General features: G+C 37.2%; 1 protein-coding gene across 2 annotated transcripts in view; it reads left to right on the top strand.

Moving 5' to 3' along the window:
* Positions 1-25,285, top strand: part of LOC145669491 (kynurenine/alpha-aminoadipate aminotransferase, mitochondrial-like) — a 78,843-nt gene that overhangs the window by 13,511 nt on the left and 40,047 nt on the right. For both annotated transcript variants that reach the window (XM_081737668.1, XM_081737669.1), the window contains 2 exons: positions 14,307-14,406; positions 19,637-19,805. In XM_081737668.1, coding sequence (XP_081593794.1) covers positions 14,340-14,406; positions 19,637-19,805 — 236 coding nt within the window. In that variant the 5' untranslated portion in view covers positions 14,307-14,339. The remainder of the gene's footprint in view (positions 1-14,306; positions 14,407-19,636; positions 19,806-25,285) is intronic.

Genomic DNA, 25,285 nt, shown 5'->3' with positions numbered 1-25,285 from the left:
ACGAACAGAATAAAACTCGTATAGGAAAGCACAAAGGGTATTTACCATTCCACAGCTCAAGTTAAATGCAACGGAGAAAAAAATTATTAAAGTATAATTGACATGATGCAAAAGAGGAAATGATAGAAAATTATCTTTCGGATCTCTGTCCGTAAGTAGGTGAAGCGGGAATGAATGGTAAAATCTCAAATGAGAATCTCACTTTTATTTGCAATAGATATGGTTTGTCTGTAACACTTGTGTGTACAAATGACTGGTACTATAATGAGTAAAAATAAAGCGAAATAAGGTGAATGAAAATAAGGTGAAATTCAAGTTTAACAACATTTTGCCCGCCCCTGATAATTTAACGCAATGCGTGCAAGATTTTTGGGACATATCTGCATCAGTAGGCTATGTACCGTTTCGTTACTAAGGATCACAACTGAAATTACCAAGTTATTCGGAATGTAACTGTGGGCAACATCTCAGTGAAACTCTATATTCTATCACATGCAAGAAGACATAGAAGGAAAAGAAGCGAACCAATATAATGCAGACGACTGTTGAACAAAACCAACGTTTGTAAATATTGTTCTAAAATTGCATTGTTCGACAGCTCTCATTTGCAATTCCACCGATCCTTCCCGCTTCACTCACTTACGGAATGAGGTTAGGATAAATTTCTAGCAGTTAGATTTCTTCCTTTCCATTATGGCACTTTCACTCTAATCATCTTTTCGACTGTTGCAACATTCCCGAGCTATAGAATGGTAAATACCCTCTGTAGTTTCCTATTCGAATATTTGTTTTGGTGTTTTAATATTAGTGATACTGGACGTATTATCTGATGCAGGTACCATGTCTTGGTGGTCATTTTGAAAACGGTGACCCATATGAACAATCTTTTGCAACAGCACTCTTTAGTTTGTAAAGATATGTCGGACGAGGTATTACTCACCCCATGTTTCCATTTACAATTTTGAAGTTGCCCCCTGGGGCCCCATGAAGGGTGCCACATGACATTTTCTATTTGAGTTGTTGTTCCGTTCATTTATGTTCAACCGTTTTCATATTAGTGGTACAGTACGTTTTACTGTATCTGGTAGAGGCAGCATGTCTTGGCGGCCATTTTGAATACAGTGCCCGATATGAAAGATCTTTTCCCAGAACGCTTTTTAGTTTTTAAAGATATATCAAAAGAGGTACCACACACCCCTTGCTTCCATTTAAAATTAAAGTTGGGCCCCGGGAACGTATACAGGGCGGCCCTGGGTGGCACCGCGACCATATATATATATATATATATATATATATAGATAGATAGATAGATAGATAGATAGATAGATAGATATAGATAGAGAGAGAGAGAGAGAATTCTATTTGCATCAGCAGTGGATTTTGTTTCGGGAGAGGCTTGAGGAACGATTGCGTTGTACATGCAATGCAAAAAATGATCACAAATTTATTTCGGGAGGGGTTTGAGCCTGATAACCACCCCCTAAATACGCCACTGTACATCAGTCAACCGTTCTCATATTACCTAATCAGCAACGAAACAAATTTTGAGTGAAGGTAATTTTAGTATATATCAATATCAATATTCGAGACGAGACCGAGACTTTCGAGACTGACCTAAGTCTCGTCTCGGTCTCGTCTCGATTTATAGAGGTCTGTCTCGGTCTCGGTCTCGTCTCGGTATTTAAAAGTCCGTCTCGGTCTCGGTCTCGTCTCGGTATATAAAAGTCCGTCTCGGTCTCGTCTCGATAATTCGAGACGAGACCGAGACTAGTCTCGGTCTCGGTACCATCCCTAATTCCCGTTCCTCTTGGGTCCGAATATTCGTCTCAGGATCTTGTTCTCAAATACTTTCAGTCTATGTTCTTCCCTCAGAGTAAGTGACCATGTTTCGCAGCCATACAGAACTACAGGCATGACTATCGTTTTGTATATTTTAAGTTTCAAATTCCTCGACAGAATTCGCGACAACAAGAGATTTTGAACCGAATAGTAACACGAATTCCCTGATTTTAGTCGACATTTAATTTCTCCGTGAATATGATTTTCCTCTGTTAATATTGATCCTAGATATTTGAAAGTATCCACTTTATCAAAAGTATTATTTAGTATTTTAACGCATCCATAATTTGCTGTATTCCGGTCCCGACGTACTTCCATGTATTTAGTTTTCTCTGCATTTACTTCTAAACCCATGTCCCTGCAAGCGTTTAATAAGATCTCTGCATTTGTTTCTATTGTTCTCCTATCATCTCCTATTAAATTTACATCATCAGCATATGACATAACCTGGTGAATACCGTTCAACTGTAAGCCCTGGTTGCTATCTTTGATTTTCCTTATAGCGTATTCCAAAACGAAGTTAAATAATAATGGCGACAGCGCATCTTCTTGTTTCAGGCCATTTTCGACGTGAAAGCTCATGGACAAAAATTTTCCTACCCGGACTTTACTTTGGGATTCATTTAAACATATCTTAATTAATCTAATTAGCTTTCTCGGTATTCCAAGTTCTGCAAGAACGTTGTATAATGTTTCTCTCCTAACCGAGTCGTACGCCTTTCTAAAATCAATAAATAGTTGATGTACCGGGGTATTGTATTCCCACTTTTTTTCGAGTATTTGGCGAATGGTAAATATTTGGTCGATAGTTGATCGATTTCGTCTAAATCCGCACTGATAATCTCCAATAATTTCATCTGCGTATGGGGTCAGTCTTGCTAACAAAATATTTGAAAGGATTTTATAGGATGTTGACAGAAGAGAGATGCCTCGATAATTATTACAGTCAGTTTTGTCGAATTTCTTGTGGATTGGAACAATGATTGATTCTTTCCACTCTTGTGGCAATTCTTCCTTGTTCCAGATAAGGAGAATCACACTACTCATGTATTACAATATTACACCTACTGGATAGAGTAGTGTATTTTCTTGACATCAGCTCATAAGAGCCCGGAAGTTCAAGTAATAATTGAATTAAAAAATCCAGTCTGGGAAAAATAATTAAAGTACATGGAATGTACGGCCTGTGACAGAAGAGCAAATTCCATCATATGCTGTACGGTTATGCAAATTCTTCTCACTCTGATATAAAATGTCAAACGTATCTCCATGAAGAAGCAAAGTACAGTTCTATTTACTTCTCCCGAAAATGTCCAACAGCTTCTCGCGAAACGGAAATTGTCAATGGTAGAATCTGGTAAAGCCTGATCGAAGACGAAAAGCATCAAGAAGACAAACATAAATAGGTCTGTGCCTTCAAGTGTTACTTATGCTGCACGTGATGGTGATAATTATTACAGTATAATGAATCCGAGAACAATGTACCATGCGGATTTCTGCAAGGTGAAATATTACTCTAAAGAATCAGTGAGCAAAGGAAAATGGATTCGCTGCGAACATTGTAAACAATGGTACCATGAGCTATGTGTTGGACCTTATGGGAGAAAATAGTTTTATGCAACAAGTGCCTCTAAGTTACACATTTCTCGATAACTTTTATTATCTTGTTCTTCAAAAGTTTGAGAAATTAGTGATTTCTCATAAGTTTGTATTTTAAAAAATCACTTAGCTTTCTCTAGCACAAGTTTTGATTTTTATCTTACTATACATTTAATTTTGATCGACAAGACTACTCGCTAAATTGATTTTGAACATAAATCTTATTGTCAGTTCATTTTTATTTTAAAAGTTAAATTTGAACTACAGTTTTCATTATTAATGTGTATTCTTTTTATTTACTGAAAATTAATGTGGAAAATGTAAAAGTATCCGAAGTTTCTTTTTATGTTATTCTGTCAGGAGTTCTCTTTTCTCTCGTTTGCTTTTACAAGTGATTATTTCAAAGAGAATAAGTCAAACCATTATAAGATGAATCTATACGTGTAAGGTATTATGTACGTAACGTATATGACAATTAATAGTCTTGTATTACAACGCTGAAGGAGTTTTAGCTTACACTTAACACCCTTTCCTAAAGAATTGCTCCACTTACTTTCTTTTACCATGAAGTTTTTTTTTTTTAAATTATATAGAAAAGTGTATAATAATATATATGAACACTAATGTAAACAATGTTGATACAGTGATATACCCAAATAGCTTCGTGATTTTTACTAGTCTCGAATTCTGCCATTTTTATTTTAAATTCGTTTCCTGAATTTCCATGAGCTGACAAGTTTTTTATTCTTTAATATGTTGTACTATAATAATGTACGTAGATTATGGTATAATTATTTAAACTCTAAAATGCATTGTATTTTGGAAATTTTGAGTTTTCCCTTATTGTACTCAAATAGCTCCGGTCTTCCCTACACGTTTAAAACAATTTGACTATTAAATGAACTGCCACATCTATGTAATCGAAAATAACACGCAGGTGAACAGATACACTGAATTTCCCTTGCACAGAACGCCATATTGCATCTATACAGAAGAAAACAAGCTATTTTATAATTACATACGTATGAATTATTGAACTTCACAGATATATTGTAGGTCTTTTATCGAACATAACTGCACAATTTGTTCTACATAAAAGGTAATCTTCTTTAAAATGTGGGATTATTTGTTTGCGCACATCGACAAACTGCATTACTTTTACAGAAAATGTTGCAGCCCTGTGTTCCTTTCTATAACTTAAGAACATTGCGTATTTGCGAGCATGCATGATGTCTATATTAACTATTTGTTACTTCAAAGTACTAATAATTTTAACTATGTGCAGGTAAATCTAAAAAATGAGGTTCTGTAATAGGAAACTCTTTCATAATGGTGCAGTTCCAACATTAGTTGGAATTATTATGGTTAGTGATTTGGAGCTACTGAAATTATGTCACTGAAAACTTAGGTTTGCCATGACTTTAGACGCACAACCTTCCGCAGTCAGAAATTCAATGACTTTCCGCTGTTTCAACCGGACGTTACCGTTGGATGCCATGAATTGGTCCATTACTCTAGAACGAGAAGAGGTACGAAGATGAAACAAGTTACATTCTATAGCTTAAACATCAGTGCATTAAAGATAAATAATTCGGAATGTTTCCTGTACTAGTAGTGAGCCAAGTAGTGAGTTTGGACGCATTACTTTCTGAATTACCCTCGTAGTTGTGATTTCGGTTGTGAAAATAACATAAATATTGATGTTTCATAAGGTGATGAAGTTCAAATTTCACTCCTCGAAAATTTCAATTTTAGATATAGGCCACTTTGTATTCTAGCAGTGTTAGCTTCAGCAGGAGCTCTTAAAGAAGTAATCGGTAAAGATACAACTTTTATCGCTCCAAAATAGGGAAAGAAAACTTAATCCTGTGGCCGCGGTGGCTTATTAGTGGTAGAATGCTCAACTCCGGAGCATGGAGTCTCTGGTTCGCCAAGTAGACTTTGAGGTGAATGAATACATTGTACGTGGGTTTCTTTTAGGTTCTCCATTTTCTCAATTTCCCCTCATTATCCTTATCATTAGTCTCCCTCAGCTTCAGAACAGAAACGTGAGACCCTAAACTTAAAAATAAAGAAAAGAAAAAACTGTTCGGTGTGATCATGCATATCCATAAAGATGGAGTTGGAGTTGACTACACTCTAAATAGATTCAAGTTGGGAAGGAGCATAGTGCCACAATATCGTTGAGCGATAAGTATAACGCATTCAAAAATTTGAAGGTTGGTATGCCATTTGCAACATTATGCCTTCCAGCAGAAGAATAGCTGGACTATCAAAACAATCATGTCCGGCAATCTTTCTGGGTGTTTCCATCTCTCGCCAGGTGAGTGTACGTTCACAATCACCACGCAAACTTAATCTGCTCTCATTTGAGAAAAGAATATAACCCCACTCCTCCACGGTGAAGTTCTGGTGTTCTTCGCACCACCATAAACGGTGCATCTGATGTATGGGGTTTCAACGAAACACAACGTTAAGGGCTGTTTGATAAAGAGATCTTGATCATGCAGTCGACGTGCCTCTGTAATGCATAAGATCGGGCGCCTTGCAGTCTCATTAAATGTGTTTGCAATGCCGCCCGCTGTTTTGTCATCGGTTCCTTCTTGCTTGTTGCACAACATAGTGGTCGTCCTAGAGCACTTCCATTCATGTCCAGAGGTTGTTCAGCCTACGTTTGGCCGATTTCGTTCCTTCCCCCTCCCGGGGAAGAATAGACTCACCCGACCTGGCTCGTGGCAGTGTTGCCAATTTGGGGGAAAAGTCGCTAAATCTAGGGGATTTGACCACCAAGATAGCGACAAAAAATCATTTTTCCGATTGGCGACTTTTTTGGTGATTTTTAAATGATGATTTAGCGACTTAGTTACAAATCTAGCGACTTTTGTGCAACAAACAATCTGTTCATCTGTAGTCAAGCACTGTTAGTTCACATCAAATTGTATACCTGTATTTTTTCCCTTCCTTTTTGTTTGTTTAAATCACCACAAGCGGTGTCGAGTTTCAGAGTGCAGTCTAGCATGCCTCCGCTTTGTTTTCTGTTACCCTTGCCCTCTAACGGAGAACAATTCCAACTTTCATGTCCTTTAGTTTGCAGAGCTTTCGTTAAGAGGCACAAGTAATGCAGCATTACCGATAGCAACGAGATTAGTTGAAGAGTGAATATAAGCGAAGTGGGTGTGTTTGTTGTATTCGTACTTGACCTGTGCGACCTTTTAATTATTGTGCACATTTCCAAAAGCGTGTAACGTAAGTACTGTATTTTTAACTATTCCGGAACTATCATGGCTCCAAAATATGAACAGAAATACCGGAAACAATGGGAAACAATCCCTGAGTTTAAGGATTGGTTGCGTCCTGTTGACAAAGACGTGACTAGAGCATATTGTTTATTTTGCAAGTGTGAGGTGTACGCAAAGTTAACAGACTTAAGAAAGCATGCTGCTACACAAAAGCATAAAAAATGTGCTTATCCTTTTTGCAGCAGTTGTCAACTGAAATTGGATTTTAAAGTTGAAGAACCAAGGCGCCATTCAAGCGCAGTAGAAGCCAGTATAGCTATGTTTGTTGCGGAACATTGTTCATTGTTGTCTTCCGACCATTTATCTCAGTTGTGTCAGAAACATTTTCCTGATAGCAAAGCTGCTTCAGAACTACGAATGCATCGTACAAAGCGTACAGAGATTATAAATAATGTTCTTTCTCCTCATTTCTATGATGTCTTGCGTAAAGATATTGGTGATAAGTGTTATAGTTTTATTATTGATGAGTGTACAGACATATCCGTAACAAAGATGCTCGGTGTTTGTGTACGATATTTTAGTATGATGTCACAAAAAATAATTTCTACCCATTTAGTGCTACTTTAAATTGAATCCGGTACTGCTGTTGATATTGTGTCCGCAATAACGAGATTGTTAAAGAGTATAAATCTGAAACCTGAGAACCTGACAGGGTTAGGGGTTGACAACGCATCAGTAAATACAGGTGTAAATAAAGGGGTTTATGAACTACTAAAACAAGAACTTAACATCCCACATTTAATCACGGTACGATGCACGTGTCATTCGTTGCAGCTTGCAGTTTCCCATGCAAGTGAAGAAACTGTTCCAAGAAACATTGAATTCCTAATCCGTGAAACGTATAATTGGTTTCAACATTCATCCAAACGTCAGTTACAATATAAGAACTTATATAATACAATCAACGATGGAGAGGAGCCATTGAAAATTACGAGAGTATGCGATACTCGATGGCTTTCAATCGAACCCGCAGTGACCAGAATTCTCGCTCAATGGGATGAATTAAAAGCTCCATTTTGAAATTGCAAGATCAAAAGAGAATTGTTACACGGCAGAAGTGCTCTATAACATGTATTCTGACGTTACAAATAGGTTATATATTCAATTTTTGAAATCAATTGTTAGTGAAGTTCAAAAAGCGACAAAGGCTTTGGAAAGCGAAAATTGTGATTCAACGAAACTGTTAAACGATCTGATCAATCTCGTAGTTTCAATGCGTAGGAGGGTGATGATTCCAACAGCTAAAATAAATCCTTTAACAGACGATATTGATTCACATCTTGACCCAAAACCTTATTTAGGATACGAATTTGAAAATATGTTGAGTAAATCAAATCTAAATATCGACTGTGAGAATAACTTGCGACGCCGTTGTATTTCCTTCGTTGTAAAATTATCTAATGAACTAAAGAACCGTTTACCTTATAATCTAGACATACTACAAAAATGCCAATGCTTTCTGTAAGTGAATGCCTTAAAGCTGTCAGGCCTTCGATTGTGGAACTTGCTGAACTTTTGTCATATGAGGCAGCGGTAATTGATGCTATAGTTAATCAGTGGCGAAATATTAACTTCGTCAAGTGGGGTAACACTACAAATACAATCGAATTTTGGGTTAAAGTTGGAAATTATCGTGATTCAACAGTTGAAAATCCATTTTACGAATTGTGGTGCCTTGCAATAAAAGTTCTCAGTCTTTCATATTCAAATGCTGAAGTAGAGAGGATGTTTAGCCAAGTGCACACTGTAAAATCCAAGCTGCGTAACAGAATGCATATTTGTACATTAAATGCCATCCTTACTGTTAGGAGTGGTCTAAGACGTCTAGGTACCAATTGCTTCTCATACGAACTGCCTAAATCTGTTTTGAGTGTTATTGGTACAACCAGTTGTTACACTAAAAGTGCAACTATCCAAGGGGAAGCAGGCTGCAGTGCTAGTGCTGACACAGAAACTGAGATGTTTGAATTTTTAGATGACGACTGACTGGCAGTCTTGGGAAGTAACGTAACGCAAGTAACGCGTTACTTTTTAAGTAACGTTTCCTAGTAACGCGTTACATTTTTTCCAAAGTAACTGTAACGGTAACGCGGTACAAATTTTTAAGTAACGTACCTAGTTTGCGTTACTTTTTTCGCGTTACATTTCGGATGAGTAACTACAATATATGTATTTTTTTTTTTCGGAAACAAATGTTTCTTTCCTGTAAGTGAATTTCTCATAATGAAACAATCCAGCATGAACTACGTATGTCAGTGACTGACAGTCACAGACACACAGAGAAACAGATAAATTCGTAGTGCCACTTGCTGTTTTTTGAAGATGAGAACAGCCTTAGGGAAATCACGTGTACTGACTGCAAGCACCTGGAAGATTTTGTCGTAGATTTTCACAGCTCCAAATCAATACATTCAGTGAGTGAACTAGGAGTGCAATGATACCAGTAGTCTATTTTACTTTGATTGGTGTTGTTTTTATAAAGATGGAGAACGAAAATATTTTACCGTTCGAACATTTGAAAGAATACTTTTTTCTTAAGAGCTGAGGATGATGATGGACAGAATTTAAAAATAAAGTGTCTGAAGTGACAGCGGTGGAAAATATTTATTAACAACTAGGGTGCCATAATTAACGATTTACAGTATGGGGTTAATATGAATAAACTGTTTTCTGATGAGCAGACTACTTCATTACTAGAAAATAGTTTGCTGATGGTAGGTAATATTGGAGTTCTTTCAGATCAGTTTGCTTATCCTAGAGTCCCGTTGATTATAGAGTTTGAAACTATTTTTAAAAAGCATGTATCGATTTTAGAGTTACTAGCAAGTTTTGATTCACTCCCAGTTCATGTGTTCTCATTTTATTAGTTGTAGTGTAATGTTTCTCTATATTCTGTATTTTTAATTTTACTCAACAACGTTATTATTATATAATTAGTTTAGCAGAATAATAATAAGCAACCATTGTTTCTAACGCATAGGGATGCGCACGAGTTAAGCTAAAACTCGGCTCGACTCGAATTCATGTCGGGTTTCGAGTCAAGTCAAAGGTAATATCCTCGAGTCGAGTTCCGAGCCAGTTCAGTTTCTCGCGTCGAGTTTCGAGTACAGTCGAGTTTGATAAATGGCTCGTTCGTTTTAACTCGTCTTGAAGTCATGGCCTGATTACCTAGGGAACGAAAGTCATGAGAAATGTAAGCTAAACAGTAATATGGAATACTTTTAGTGTTGCTCACGAGAGGGGACACTGCTCGCATCTCGTCTAGTCTCGATAGCGAGACCACAAGAGATTTTTCATAACAAGCTCAGCTCAGCTCGGCTCAACTGAGAAGATGGTTCGAGCGGGCTCACTTGGGGTGAACCATCGGCTCGAGCTGGCTTGGTAGGGATGAGCCATCTGCTTGGTTCGGCTCAACTGAGCCGAGGGCTCTAGCCGAGTCGGTTGGGTGAGATGTTGGCTCGGCTCACTTCTCGGTTCGGTTCGATAGTGAATGAGCTGTGAGCCAAGCTGCTCGAATGGTTGACAACTCTAAACCCGGGCCAAGCAGTTTTGAAGATATTTGGCCAGTGCCCTATAAGTTTTAACAGTGTTTGGCTCGAGCTCGAATACTCAACCTAGACCTTCAACCCGAATTCAGAATCTCGTGAATAATGTCCTTCACTCCTAGACTTCACGACTATCGAGGTTGGCAATCAACTAGTTTTTTAGTATTCAAATACAAACCGCCTATCTTTCGTGTTTATATAGTGTTGTTATAATTATTATTATTATTAATAATAATAATAATAAAGTTGTAGTAGTAGTAGTGTCATTGATAATAATTATATTGTCTATGTAATATACTTGAAGAGAGCACTCGAAACTACACTCCGGATTTGGCTCGACTCGACTCGAAACTCGACCTCAATTCGAGTCGAGTTGGAGGAAATTTTTCGAGCCGAGTTCTCGGGTCGAGCTCAAAGATGCCTGTTTCTAGTCGAATCGAGTTTCAAAGGAAACTCGCTCAAACTCGCTCGTGTCCATCCCTACGAGTAACGCAGTATAGCATTTTATCAATGTTACATTATATGAAAATGTTCATATATCAAGTAAAACTTTGTCCTTGCATTTACGTAAACCGATTCAGAACGTGCAATAATAATAATAATAATAATAATAATAATAATAATAATAATAATAATAATAATAATAATAATAATAATAATAATAATGGCGGTAGTAATAGTAGTACGGAAAATTGAAGTCATAATTTTTTTCACATTTTTAAAGTTTCGGACCTAAAAGTAACGGCTTAGTAACGCGTTACTTTCGAAGTAAAGTAACTTCCTTTTTCGGGCAAGTAACGCGTTACTAACGCGTTACATTTTACGAAAAAGTAAAGTAACTTGTAACGCGTTACATTTTTACAAGTAACTTACCCAACACTGCTGACTGGTAAGTAAAAACTACTTATTGCTATATATTTTGAACTTATTTTTATCTCATTAAAATGAAATTGATCGCAAAGTGAAAATCTATATTGTACTAAAAAGGAAAATATTGTATCTAAATGCAATATTAATGCTAATTACATGTGATTCTTTCGATTACGATTTTACTTATGTTTCTGTAGTGTATGTAGGGCTATGACTTAAAACTGATCGCAGAACTGTTATAGACTATAGAACTGCTATAGACTATAGAACTGCTATAGATATAGAACTGTTATAGACACACACACACTATATATATATATATATATATGGAAACCTTGTTGAAAACATAAGTCATATAAATTACATCTGAAACTTTAAATTACTGTATACAGACAACGGATTTCACTCATATTTTTTTAGCGACTTTTCATCCAAAATTGGAGTCATTTTATATCTCATTTAGCGACTTTTTGTGTCCAACTTTTGGCAACACTGGCTCGTGGCGTCCTGCAGTGTTGTGCAGTGGCTTCCTGGGAACGGAGTTGTTTTTCCGCGCGGACGACAATAACGCACAAAACAGGACCATTGTTGTGAGTGTTGTGTTAAATTTGTTTCCAAGTGTGTGGGTTTCCGCTCTGTGACCAAAATGCCGCCCAAACTAAGCCGGTTTTGGTAAAGCTATGTTACGGCTCTTTATGACGTCCACTTTAGTGTTTCTGTCATTAGAAAACTGTGCAAGAAGAATGGTTGCAACATCAGTTTAAGTGGAATAAAAAATGTTATTAAAAAGTACAAGGGCAACGAAGCTCCACCATTTGGATCACCAACGAAGTTACCTAGGAATCGGGAACGCACCAAGGCCACCTCCACCATGCAGAGGAAACTTCGCAAAATGGCAATGCAAGAAAATCCGCCAACACAAAGGTGTATCGCTAATCGTCTTGACGTGTCTTTGGGGACTGTGAGCCAGACGTTACACCATCAACTCAAGCTGGAAAAAGTCATGAAAACTCACGACCATCTTCTCACGGATGCCCACCAAAAGGAACGAAAGTGTAACGCCCGGAAGCTGTACGAACGGCATCTGGCAAAACAAAGGTGGATGTACTTCGTAACGCTAGATGAAGCATGGATTTACCTTTCCGACTGCGGCAAACCGAGAGCCATCATGTACCTACCGAGAGAAAGGCACCAAGAACTTCAGAAGGTGGGTCCGTGTCTGTAAAGAATCCTCCCCAAAAGAGTACACTTAGGAACTAATATGTGTCCTATCCAAGTATCTATGTTTCAGAATCCTGTGGTACTTCCGCAACAATTTTTATAGATGTAGTTGATGAGTACTTCAAATTATATACCCGTAGCCAAACTTTCTGTATCAAAATTGTTGCGTAAGTACCTTAGGATTCTGAAACATGTATTTTTGGATAGTGCACATGTTAGTTAATAAGTGAAGTCTTGACCCGACTACGGTTGGTTCCATAGTATTGGAGCTATGGATATTTAAAGTTCATTTTTTTATGTTTTCGGCAGCCTATAATTCCGAAAGGAAGCATTTGTGCACTCAGGTTGGTCTATACTTTTGTCATCTTGGTGTCAGAAATCACTTTCCAAACGTTGTCGGTGTTGTTTTGTATATATATATATATATATATATATATATATATATATATATATATATATATATATACAAAATCTGGTAGAGAAAAATGATTTAATAGAAAACATGTGCGAAATATCCATCTTGACGATATTTTAATTCTTTTACCTAGTTGTATATGTTGTCAAATTCCTGACTAAGTATCAAACAACAAACTTTTCAAGCACACTGTTCGATGTTTCCTTCCCAATCATCTAGTGATCGCGATCCTCGTTTGGAACCTTCCTGCTTTAGGAAACCTCACAAAAAATAGTCGCAGTGGTTTAAAAAAAAAGTGGATTAAATCTGGGCTAGCAGCAGGCCAATACAAACCATTTTAAAAGAAATTGTTGAATTTTGAGTGGAAGAATGTCAGGACAGCTTCAGCTGTTTGCGACCATGATCTGTCTTGCTAGAACTGGACAACGTTTCCGACTTGGTGGATGGTGCCCATTCAAATTTATCTGCAGCCAGAACCGTTGTTGGACAGAAACAAGAGAGCGTGACTCAATAAACCACGTCACCAACTGAATTTTCTGCTCCATTAAAAATTTCCTGTCCTCCGTTAATCAACTATATGACAAAGGTGTCTTACTGTGAAGGATCGACACCATCAGATTTAAGCTTCAACCGATAATCATAGATCATGTACAGGGTAAACCATAATTATGTACCGTATATGATGTTTTACAGACTGCGTAAAGAAATTCGCAAGATAACTTGAACATAAATTGAACATAAACACATTACTCTCATATCTTTCCTTACAAGAATTTTAATCTCTGTTCTCCATGGCATGGTCTACCAATGCACCATCCAAATCGATACATGCCTGAAGACGAAGAGCAACCATCCAAATCGATACATGCCTGGAGACGAAGAGCAACCATCCAAATCGATACATGCCAGGAGACGAAGAGCAACCATCCAAATCGATACATGCCTGGAGACGAAGAGCAACCATCCAAATCGATACATGCCTGGAGACGAAGAGCAACCATCCAAATTGATACATGCCACTCTACAGACCCACGGCGACGAATCCAGCGGTTCGGAAATCTTTCGTTCATCCTCGGTTCCAAGTCCAGTGACCATTATCCCCACTGTCAGGCTACACAGTATTGCCATATCGAAACTTTTTTTGTCCAGAATTACAAATACTACAATCAATCAAACATCAAATACATAATTATGGGACACCCTGTATATATATAACCCTGGTGTTACAAAAGAACGTAAAACCCAAAAGCACAACTGAAAACTATCTGGATGCTAAAGCCCTCTAAGAAGACCTGGCAACACCTCTTTCAATACCAGTCTTTCCGTTATTTGTAGAATTTCTTTTCTTTTTTTAATAATCTACGTTGTTTTCAGCATCTGCTGATAAAATTTGATCCATCACTGAAAAAAAAGAAAAAGAAAAGAAAAAGAAAGAAAATATTATTTACTTCGTTAAAGTTCAGTTCCATTGTGATAAGACTTGTTATCTGATGAACATTTCATCTTTCACTTTTTAAGATAAAAGCGAAGAGGAAAGGAAAGCCATAAGCAATGAGCTATTCCCGCTTCATAAATGGATTTTCCCAAAGAAGACAGCCATCGGTGATAAGAGAGCTGAGTAAGTAAAGATTAAATATTTCTTAACTTAATCAGAGAACAATTTATGAACTAATACTATCCTAACATTTGTGATAAGTGATGAAATTATGAGATAAGCGTTACAAATACATTTCTCATCTGTGAAAATCGTAACACCAAGGCACATCTGAGTAAAATTGAAAAAAAAAAATGAAATGAAATCTTTGAGTTTTACGTCCCACGGTTATGCCGGTTAGGCTAAAGGAGACGGTGATGATGAAAGATGAGTGAAATGGTGGAATGAAGAAAGTGGGAGGAAACGGGAGAACCCCGAGAAAACCCACGAGCACGGTGTTTGTCCACCACAAAGTTCACTTGGCGGGGGCTGGGATCGAACCCGGGACCCCAAGCACCAGAGGTGAATGCTCTACCACTGAGCCACCGCGCCCCCCCTGAGTAAAATTGAATCTATGTTAAGATTCGTAGCATATCTACACAGTCAGTGACGTATTTAGGGGGTTACCGGGTTCAACCCTCCGCACCCCGAAATAAATTTGTTAGTTATTCGCATTCCACGTACAAGAATAATCCTTCTTACGATTTCAAGGAATTTCATTGACTTTCCATTTTCTTATGTTCTTTATTCAGAAATAATACTATATTTGTCAAATTTCGTTCCATGTAAGAACTGCGTTCTTTTTTTTTTTCCTTCTTTCGTCCATTCTACTCTTCTGTTTCTTTTTCTTAGTTGTTACTTTCTTTCGTTTCTCCTATCCTACTTTCGACCGTTGTCAGTTGTGATTCAAGTCGGCCGTCGTCAGTAACACCAAAACTAAGAGGAGCTGATAAGCGAAACCGATGTTCCACACCAACTTACACGCATATCAACATAACGGAACTTTAGTTATTATAGTAAAGGAATATTTACATCGTTTAGTTATAAAGAAACGTAAATGTTTGAATTAAAGAAAATCAAGAGGAAGGATTAAGTAGCCTGGGAAATTAGGTAGGCCAACAGGATGCTTCCTTTTTCTTCTATGAATAGAATAAAAGGTTTGATTCGCTGCTAAATTTGTGTGTGTACCATATCACACAACATTCACTAGTCTGCATATTTTAGCTTCAACTTGTCTCCTCATTTTGTTTTAGGTAAAAATGTACACAGATAAAACTGAATATTTCCATTTTTATTTTCTAAAATGAATTCAACTAAGTTGAAATGAGATTACAGATATTCAACATTTCAGATTTGCCTTGGGGAGGGGGGGTAAGATCCTCCACCGACATAAGAGTTTCACGGTTTTTCCTATATATTAGTAGACAATCGATTAAAATATATTTAATTATCAAACTCAGGTTGGCAATTACCCCTGGTTCCCCGTGTTGTGCATAGCTCCCCCGAAACAAAATCCTAAATACGCCACTGTCTATACAGCACCTCTAACGTTGATAAATCATTCTAGCGTGAAACCTCCACGTAATAGCAGAGCTTGCATGCGTTGTGGCATCAAATCAAACAGTTGCAGGATGTGTTCCAGCAGAGTCATGTCAGAGGGAAAAAGATTCTACAGTCTATAAGCATTTCAAGTTCTTTTTATTAGTATACTAGCGTCAATTACCCGTTTCGCTGGGTTAAATTAAGAAAAAATAATATGTTCAGTTATATGTTCACTTTTTAGTATTACTAAAACACTCTCTGATATCGGCCATTTTCGATGATTTTTATATTTATCTCCTCCTCCTCCTCCTCCATGTTGTATGGCTAAATTTGGATTTTAAACGGCATCGGAAGTGTCACTGTTCATTACAGCAACCCCGAAAACTATAGATTCGGCAATAATATCGGTCATTTTCGATGATTTTTATATGCCTTCCCCCAAACTGCGGGCCTGAATTTGGGTTTAAATAGCATTGGAAATGTCACTGTTCATCTCGGCGACCCAGAAAACTATAAATTCGACACTAATATCGATCATTTTAAGTGTCTCTCCTTCTCCCCCTTCCCTAAGTTGCACCGTCAAAGTAATATGACAAAAAACATCTCAGGTCCGAAACTCATCTATTTTGAAAATTTGATCAAGATCGGTTGGGTGGTTCAAGAGTTATGAAGTATGAATATCCCCCTTCCCCTCCCCTAAGCAGCACCGTGAAAGTAAAATGATAAAAGTCGTCCCAGGCCCGAATCTAATCTATATTGAAAATTTGATTAATATCGATCGGGTGGTTTAAGAGTGATGAAGTCACAAAGACAGTCACTTTTTTCTTTTTCTTTTTTCTTTACATATATATCTCCCCCTCCCCTCCCTTAGGTTCTACCGTAAAAGTGAAGTGACAAAAACATCCCTGGCCTAAACCTTATCTATGTTGAAAGTTTGAGCGAGATCGGTCGTGTGGCTCAAGAGATTATGAGTCATAAACAGTCACTTTCAATTTTATAATATAGTTTAAACTTACTATAGAATTGATTAAAACATATATATTTCTTAAATTCGTGGAGAACAATTACCCCTGCCCTCCCCAAATGACTCCCCTGATGTGTTTCTGAGGACGCCTTCTACGCTGCTTGTATGACAGGCCAGAAGCCAAACGACATCGATACCAGTGATGACGCTAGAGGGAGCAAGGGGGCAGGCGTCCCGCCGGTAGCATCATATACACCTCAACGGCCCCCTGAGACATGTATTGTAGGTGTAGCAATATAAAATTATCATTTTCGATATACAGAAAGTAGTTGCCTCCAAAAAATATCTCTGACTCGTCGCTTGGCCCTCCGAAAATTAAAGTTAGTGACGCCTCTGATCGACATTGTAAAATGGAAGACTAATTAACAAGGTACAGACCAATCATGTTTGATGCTCAAGATGTCGAGTGACCGTGCAGACTGCCTGGTTTATATATCATACAATATTTACAACCAGTGGCGTATTTAAGGGGTGGCTATCAGGCTCAACCCCCCCCCCCCGAAATAAATTTGTTATATGCACAACTTTATTAAAATTTGTCGGCACCCAAAAGATAAACTATAAGTGCTTATTTACGCGTTGTGCATAGTTCCCCCCGAAACAAATTTCTAAATACGCCACTGTTTACAACTGACGAAAAAGTCAATGATATTGTTTCGTTTGTTAACACATAACCACTCCAGACAAGTAAAATTTCGATTCTGTAATGCTGCTTACTAGAATGGTTTAATAATATATAAAACGCACGTAATTTTCTCCAGTTCTTCAATTACTTTACCTCTCTTTGAGAGAGAGTGAAATTTGAAAATCTCAATGTAAAAACCTAGGATTTTTTTCCGGCAGCCGTTCTTTTCGAAAATACACCAGCTGATAATTATTGTCTGAATGTCGGAAGATCAGTTTATATTCGTAACGATTGTCTCAAACTTTTCATTCACACGTTACGCGCCGAAGCAGAAATTTGTTACTTACTCGTGGAAATTTCGTTAGCAAAGTACTAAATATTTTTAAGAATTCATATCGGATGATTATTTACGAAAAGGCAAATAGGATATGGAAATTCTTCATAAAGCTGGAATCACAACTCTTCGTTTTACAGTAAGTGATGGATTTCTGTATTCGTGACAGTAAAGAAAACAGTTACCTTCATTGCAGTGAGTATACTTTATCTAAAATATATATTTTTTTAAATTTTTTAGTATTGTATTGTTAATTGATTTTATCAGATATATTTGCAGCAGAAATACATTTTATAAGCTTTAAAATTAGTTTGGCGTATAAATTTCTAATTAGATGCTTATTTGCATTTATTTTAGTCTAATTTCACACCCATCCAAATCTCACTGATTATTCTAGAGATTTTAAACCGAAAAGTATTAAGTATTACTTTAATACTTACTATGATTAATAATAGTCTATAATTAAGTATTTGTTTTGGAAGTAAAAGTAAAACAAACAAAAAATACAATGTAGACAATAAACATCAATTTTAACACCGAAGCATTAAATTTGAAGTCTACGTGTGTAAATTTGATTTGCTTTTAGTTTAGCGTCCCTTTCAGCAGAGAAGCTACTTGAGACGTGGACCTACAGTTTAACGTGGGATCAAAACCACATAAGCTCCCGCCGGGAATCGAACCCGAGTCCCCCACGCCAAAAGCGCGTATGCTAACCGGAAATCTACATGTGTAGCAAATATTACAATTTTAATTATTTTATCATATCTTCATGTTTAAAAAAATAAATTTAAAAACATCTCAGATCGAGTTTCGAACCCTTGATCTTCAAGTTTCACAAGTTCTTTACAAAAACTCCGTGCCTCACTACGCTCGGCTACAGTCGGTACATCCCATTCGAGGATTAGCGAGCCGTAAAGACAATATCTTTTCTGTGGCCAGAGATATTTTCAAGTTTAAGGATCGTTTAATGTGTAGAAAGGTTGCAGGTTATACGATATTATGAGCTCAAGTAGGAAAATGTGTAGGGCTAGTTTTAGATGGAAGCATTTATCGTAGCAGATGTGCTGCCAAAAATCTCGTATAATATTCTATGGCATCAAAAGAATATGGTGCTTTTACACGGTAGCATTTTGATAAGCATCTTGTCGTGACGTAGCAAACAAATCACTCGAGAAGAGCGCCATTATGCCTCCGAAACTAAAGCGTGGGGTAGCTAAAGCTTAGTAATTGTAACAACAGTTCTCGTCGATTATATTAATAAACGAAAACCACAAAGAAGTATGTGGGCAAAGAGCATCCCTACTTCAACTCATTTTTCTTTACTACAATTCAATTTCCCACACAAAACAACGAGCATGGATATTTGGCACAAAATTTTTCGCCTCCTTTTAACACACCACAGCGCTGCAATCGGACCAGAAATGTTGGGGAAAATGCTACGAAGTAGAGCAGGTTCTATCGACAAGAAATGCTACAGGATATGCCATGGCATGTGAAATGCTATAGCATTTGCTACTTTACGCGGTAGGATATCGATGATACGATTTTTGCTACGAGATATGCTACGATAAATTCTTCCGTCTAAAACTAGCCTAAGGGTATATGTCTTGCTGCTAGTGTCTATATAAAGAACGGAGGGAAAATGCAATTTCCTCAGTATAGATGTGCGGGAATTGTGATGGATTTGGGCTCACTTTTTGGTCTTAGTTTCTGAAAGTGTTTCTAGATTTTATTGAACAGAAGTGTACAAATAACTTATAAAATAAAAATGGTCAATAAGTCTTTACAAATAATAATAATAATAATGTTAGCTTAACTTTAATTTTGTATATACTATTTTTCTTAATAGCTAAATTATATGCGAAAGCCCCTCCTGAAACGGTGTTTCTCGCTGGAGGCTTCCCTAATGCATCAATGTTTCCATTTGAGGAGGCCAAAATTTCATTAAGAGATGGTTCATCTTTTACGCTGTCAGGAAAATCTCTTGATACGGCTTTGCAGTATCTTCCTTCACAAGGGTAAGCAGCCAATTCAGAGATAAAGCATTTCTATTACAAATACTAATATTACAAATATTATTATAATATTATATCACAGGGGCGGATCCAGGACGGAATTCTAAGGGAGCGATGGGTTGTAATACTGCTACTTAGAGCTATTTTTAAGGTCTTGAAACTCTGGGATGAGTTTTATTGATATATAAAATATGAAAGTTTCCTCTTCTGCGGGGGCAATCGCCCCCTCCCTGGATCCGCCTCTGATATATCAATAACATTAAATTCTAGGTTTAACTAGTGCATGAATGTAAAATAAACTATATGAAGTTAAACGGAAGAAAACGATACACACAAACGCATTAGAAATGTATAGGGTAGGCTATTTTTAACATTTTCCCTCCTGGAATATTGTAGGTATAGTCTAAACTCAATTTTTTGTACGCATAGTTTGTTACATGCCATTATCTTTCGAAAAGTTATAACTTAATGTGTGCGCCAGTATTTTCTAGACATTGTCTCAAACTAACAAGTACGTTCGATACGACCTTCCTCAAGACCTCAACTCGAACTGCACTTATGACCTCACGGATCTTATTCTCAAGTTCCCAAAGAGTTTGTTGTTTGTTGTAATAGACTTCTTCCTCTGCCCATCCCTATAAAAAGAACTCGCATTAGGTGAAGTTTGGAGTTCTCGCTGGTCATTCTGTGGTACTCCGGCGACCTGTCCAGAGTTCTTCGAAGCGTTCGTCAAGCCATTACCTTACAAGCAAGGCGTGATGAGTGGGAGCTCTATCTTGTATAAGTAACAGTTCATGTGACTCATTTCATTCAGAAATTGTAGTCCATACAAAATTTTCTAACATTTCCAGGTATCTTTCAATGTTCAAAGTATCTCTTAACAAACAGGGTCCAATGCGGGAAGAAGTTAATCCATATCGCACTGTAACTTTCGACTTGACCTTCATTTTCCACGATCTCGTTGGAATCACCTTCTGTCCAATAATGGATATAATAACGATTAACGAATCCCCTCCCCCCTCTCTACATGAAACAGCTTCATCACTCTACAGAATTTTTTCAGACAGATGTGGATCATGCCACGCAAGCATCATTTCACAAAATTCAATATCGCAATCATCTGGATGCAACTTTTGGACATAATAAGCCTTCCATGGCTCTTTATGGAGAATTGCACGCACATAATTGCGTGCAATGCCACTTTCTCTTGCAGCTTGCCTTGTTGATTTTGAAGGGTTTCGCTCGAACATCTTCCTCACTGTGGCTACCTTTTCCTGTGATACTGAAGTCGAGGGCCTACCTCATCTCTTATAATGTCCACGACACTTGCGGTATTCATTAGTTTTCTACAGCAATTTTTAATTATTTTTGAATCCAGAACAGCATGCTTCGTATGTTGACCCCTCCACCACCATTGGATCTGAATTACAGACTGTCATACCTCAAATCTTGTTGGAATTTTGGCTCTCTCCTCAATGTTTAATGGTCCTGGCATATCTATGGCTTCAAAGGATCTGAAAAAATACAAAAAATAGCATACTTTAGTCTATAAAACAAGATAATTTTCATTGCTATCTACACATACTATCAGCAGAAATTCACAATTCAAAATAGGAGGTTATTTTCCGCCCGCCCTGTAGTAGTAACTCTTTCAGTATTTATTTATTTATAGTCTTTGATGTACATAATTAATTGTCAGATCGTCAAATACAGAATACGTGCAGTAAAACTCCAATTAAAATTATTCGGATCGCCAAAAATCCGAAATGATATCAGTAAACAAAAAATTAAATTTAAAAAGCTATTGACGAAAAGAAACCATAAGAATGAACTATCAAATGCAGACATCCAGAATATCATCGAGAAAGTTCCCAGCTCTTCTGAGTGCAACACAGACGATAAAATGTCATTCAACGGACCTAGGAGTTCAAATATTGTCGGATAATGAAATTATTCATAGCGTAGTACTCCAGCCTCAGAGGTGGACGAAGGTCATGACGTGGCTTCAATTCAACCTGCCAAAGAGGTCTCCTACAAGTGAAACATTCGTTTATTTTGATATTGCCTTGAAGTGTACAGAGCAATAATTTGAATGCCACCACACATAATATTTGCGGGACATCGCAGCACATAAACAAGTGTCTACGGCAACAAAACTGTTGGAGGTATCCTACTATAGTGGCCGCGACGACTGATGAAACCTGGGCTCTACACAAATCATACAACTGCTTTCCCATAAGTATGATGCATCGGAAGAATTCGGTAAGATTCGTGAAGATGCCTTCCGAACACATACTTGAAAAAGAAAAAAAAGAAAAAAGAGTGAAACAGGAAAAGTGCACCAACAAAGTTGCCGAACTTAAGAAAACATGGAAAACGAGCAAAAGAAAATAGCACTTAAAGAACTATAATACAAACACTAAAAATTATTCGAATTAAATAGTAATAATAAAAATAGCAAAAAATATAAAACAACACAACGAAACTTAGCGGCAATCCAACAACACTGTACCCTTAGGAGATGTTCTTCGTATAGCGCAAAAGACGATATTGATAAAATTTCATGAGTGAGGGTTGACGACCGGGACACGCCCTTACGTTCTATTGGGTGGTGAAATTTGTAAATCTAGGTGAAGCTTCACGACTCCTCGCCATCACTTATAATACCTCTAAAGATATGTAAGAACGTACTATAGTGTATTTTCTTTTAATTGTTTGTAATAAAAGACACCTTATTTTTAACATATATTAGGTCTACATTTTTTGTTCAGCAAAGTTATTTTAAAGATTATCCGGACTGCGTCCAGCAGTCATAAGTCCGGATAATTGCAGTTTTACTGTATACAGCTCTTATTATCACAAATAACATAAATCTGACCTAATAGCAGGGATAGACTTAAGCCGATTGCTCCCACTTGGATCCCGCTAGAGTGTACTATGATCTCGGTTTGTCAAGTACAAACAACATATTGCAAGTGGGCTGGAAACATTGGTCTGGTAAAAATTGTTCCTAATTGGACCTCTCATCTCCTAAGCCAAGGCAATGCCTCTCATCTCATAGATCCTGCCTAATACAATGTAATACGTTTGCTTTATTTATATACAGGGTGTTTCAAAACAACACCTACAACGTTTCGGGGTAATTCCTGACACCAAGATAAGACAAAAATATAGACCAATCTGGGTGCCGAAAACACGAATTTTAAACGTCCATAAGTTACAGTACTATGGAACTACCGTAGTGGGTCAAGACTTCACTTAGGAACTAGTATATGCCCTATCCAAATAGCCATGTTTCATAATCTGCGGTACTTTCGCAACAATTTTTATAGAGGTAGTTAGTGAGTACTTCAAATTATATGCCCGTAGCCAAACTCTCTCTATAAAAATTGTTGCGTGAGTACTGCAGGATTCTGAAACATGTATTTTTGGATAGCGCACTTATTAGTTCCTTAGTAAAGTCTTGACCCGACTACGATAGGTCCCATAGTTTTGGAGCTATGCTATGCACCTTTAAAATTCAGTTTTTCATGTTTTCGGCAGCGTATAATTCCGAAAGGACGCATTTGTACACCCAGGTTGGTCTATAGTTTTCGTCTTATCTTGGTGTCAGGAATCACCTCCCAAACGTTGTCAGTATGTACGATATTAAGAAGTGATTCCAAAATTCAACAAAATGCCTTGTCATTTAACCCGGGAACACATAGGGAAATTTTACACACGTGCTTACATAGTGGGGTGCTCTAGCACCCCATAAGTATATGTGGATCTCTTGTAGATTTTTTTTTTAATTTTTGAAAGAAACACATTTTCACCTTTCTTAAGAAGCATTTAATGAATAATTTCTTGAAGTACACCTCAGTTTTGATTACACACAGTTGCCACAAACAAACTTCTTGTGTTCAGCGCAAATTGGCTTGCTGCACCCGGTACAGAATGATTTTGTCTTCCTATCTGCAGATCTCGGGCACAAGTAACACCTGCCTTGCTTTGGTGTAGGTACATGAGCCTGTCCTACGTCATCTTCTACACCAAGTACTTCTTTGATCATGGTTGAAAGAGGAGTTGAAAGGGGGGTCCTGAGCCTGTTTTGCATATGGGGAGTCACTAGCTGCATTCCCAACTCACGCAATAGATGTTGTCGTGTGAAGGACATTCCCCTATTCTGCGTAGCATTTCTAAAAAGTACCATGCTATTCACCTTCGAGGATGAAGCCTTGCAAGTCCACATGATTGTAAAGCCAACCTACACTCAATGTCTTATCTCTAATGAAAGTGACGTATCAAAAAATATATATACGTGAACACATAGGCGGGGTGCCACAACACCCCAAACAGCAAAATAACACACTTTTTCCGACTTCTGACTAAACTTTCTCTGTGCAATGGAACGGCGCACCCCTCTCTGCTGCAGTCAGATGATAAACTAGGAATACACAAGAGGGTAGCACCGTCAGTGGCATATTCCTTATTTCCACACTGTTTAAACACCGAGTGGGGTGCGTGAGCACCCCCCTATGTGTTCCCGGGTATTACTGAATAGTGGAGAACCTTGTCATTTTGTTAACAAGAAACACGATTTTCAAGTCTTGTTCTTAAAAACCAATATTTTATTGAGTGGTTTAGCTGTGTTAGCAATTCGTTAAATAATTTAATTCCAATGAATATCAAAAGCTTTTGTTCCAAAGTTAAATGTAGAATTCACATGAATATCCATCTGTCTAGTACAGAAAACTCCAGGTATATACCACTCTTCTTATATATATATATATATATATATATATATATATATATATATATATATATATATATATATATATATATAGTTATTGTCATTAGCAGTGACGGATCTAACCCAGGGCCTGGGGGCCTACACCCCTACAGTTCTTTTAATGACAAAAATAATTGAAGCTATTATTTATATATTTTTGAAAGTTTATAAAATGAAATGAAATTTTTGAGTTTTACGTCCCACGTTCTGCCGGTTAGGCTAAAGGAGACGGTGATGATGAGTAATGAATGAAATGGTGGAATGAAGAAAGTGGGAGGAAACGGGAGAACCCCGAGAAAACCCACGCACACGGTGTTTTGAAAGTTTATAGTAAACTCATGATATACCTATCATAGTCTGGGTTCTGGCGCCCCCCCCTTAGTTTTTACTTTCTAGATCCGCCACTGTTCATTAGCTTTGTTTCATTTGATAAACAATAATGTGTAACATTTTTAAAAAAAAATCATTTTTAAAAAATGGTTACATTAATGTGTGTGAGGAATATCTTCAATCATGGTCACACTTTTTTTTTCATTTGGTTTTAAATATTAATAAACTCAGATTACAAGTAACCCCAAAAAAAAAAAAAAAAAAAAAAAAACAATTCCATGCTGAATCAAAGATAAGGGTTGTGTAAAATAAACCTTAATCAAATCCCTTTTACTATTTTTTCTGTTAGCGCTTTAACATAAAACGAGACACTAGATAATTT

This window comes from Thermobia domestica, chromosome 14, assembly GCF_964235325.1.
Source record: "Thermobia domestica chromosome 14, izTheDome1.hap1.1, whole genome shotgun sequence".
In the NCBI taxonomy this organism is placed as follows: domain Eukaryota; kingdom Metazoa; phylum Arthropoda; class Insecta; order Zygentoma; family Lepismatidae; genus Thermobia; species Thermobia domestica.
This window is presented reverse-complemented; position numbering and strand designations above follow the sequence as displayed.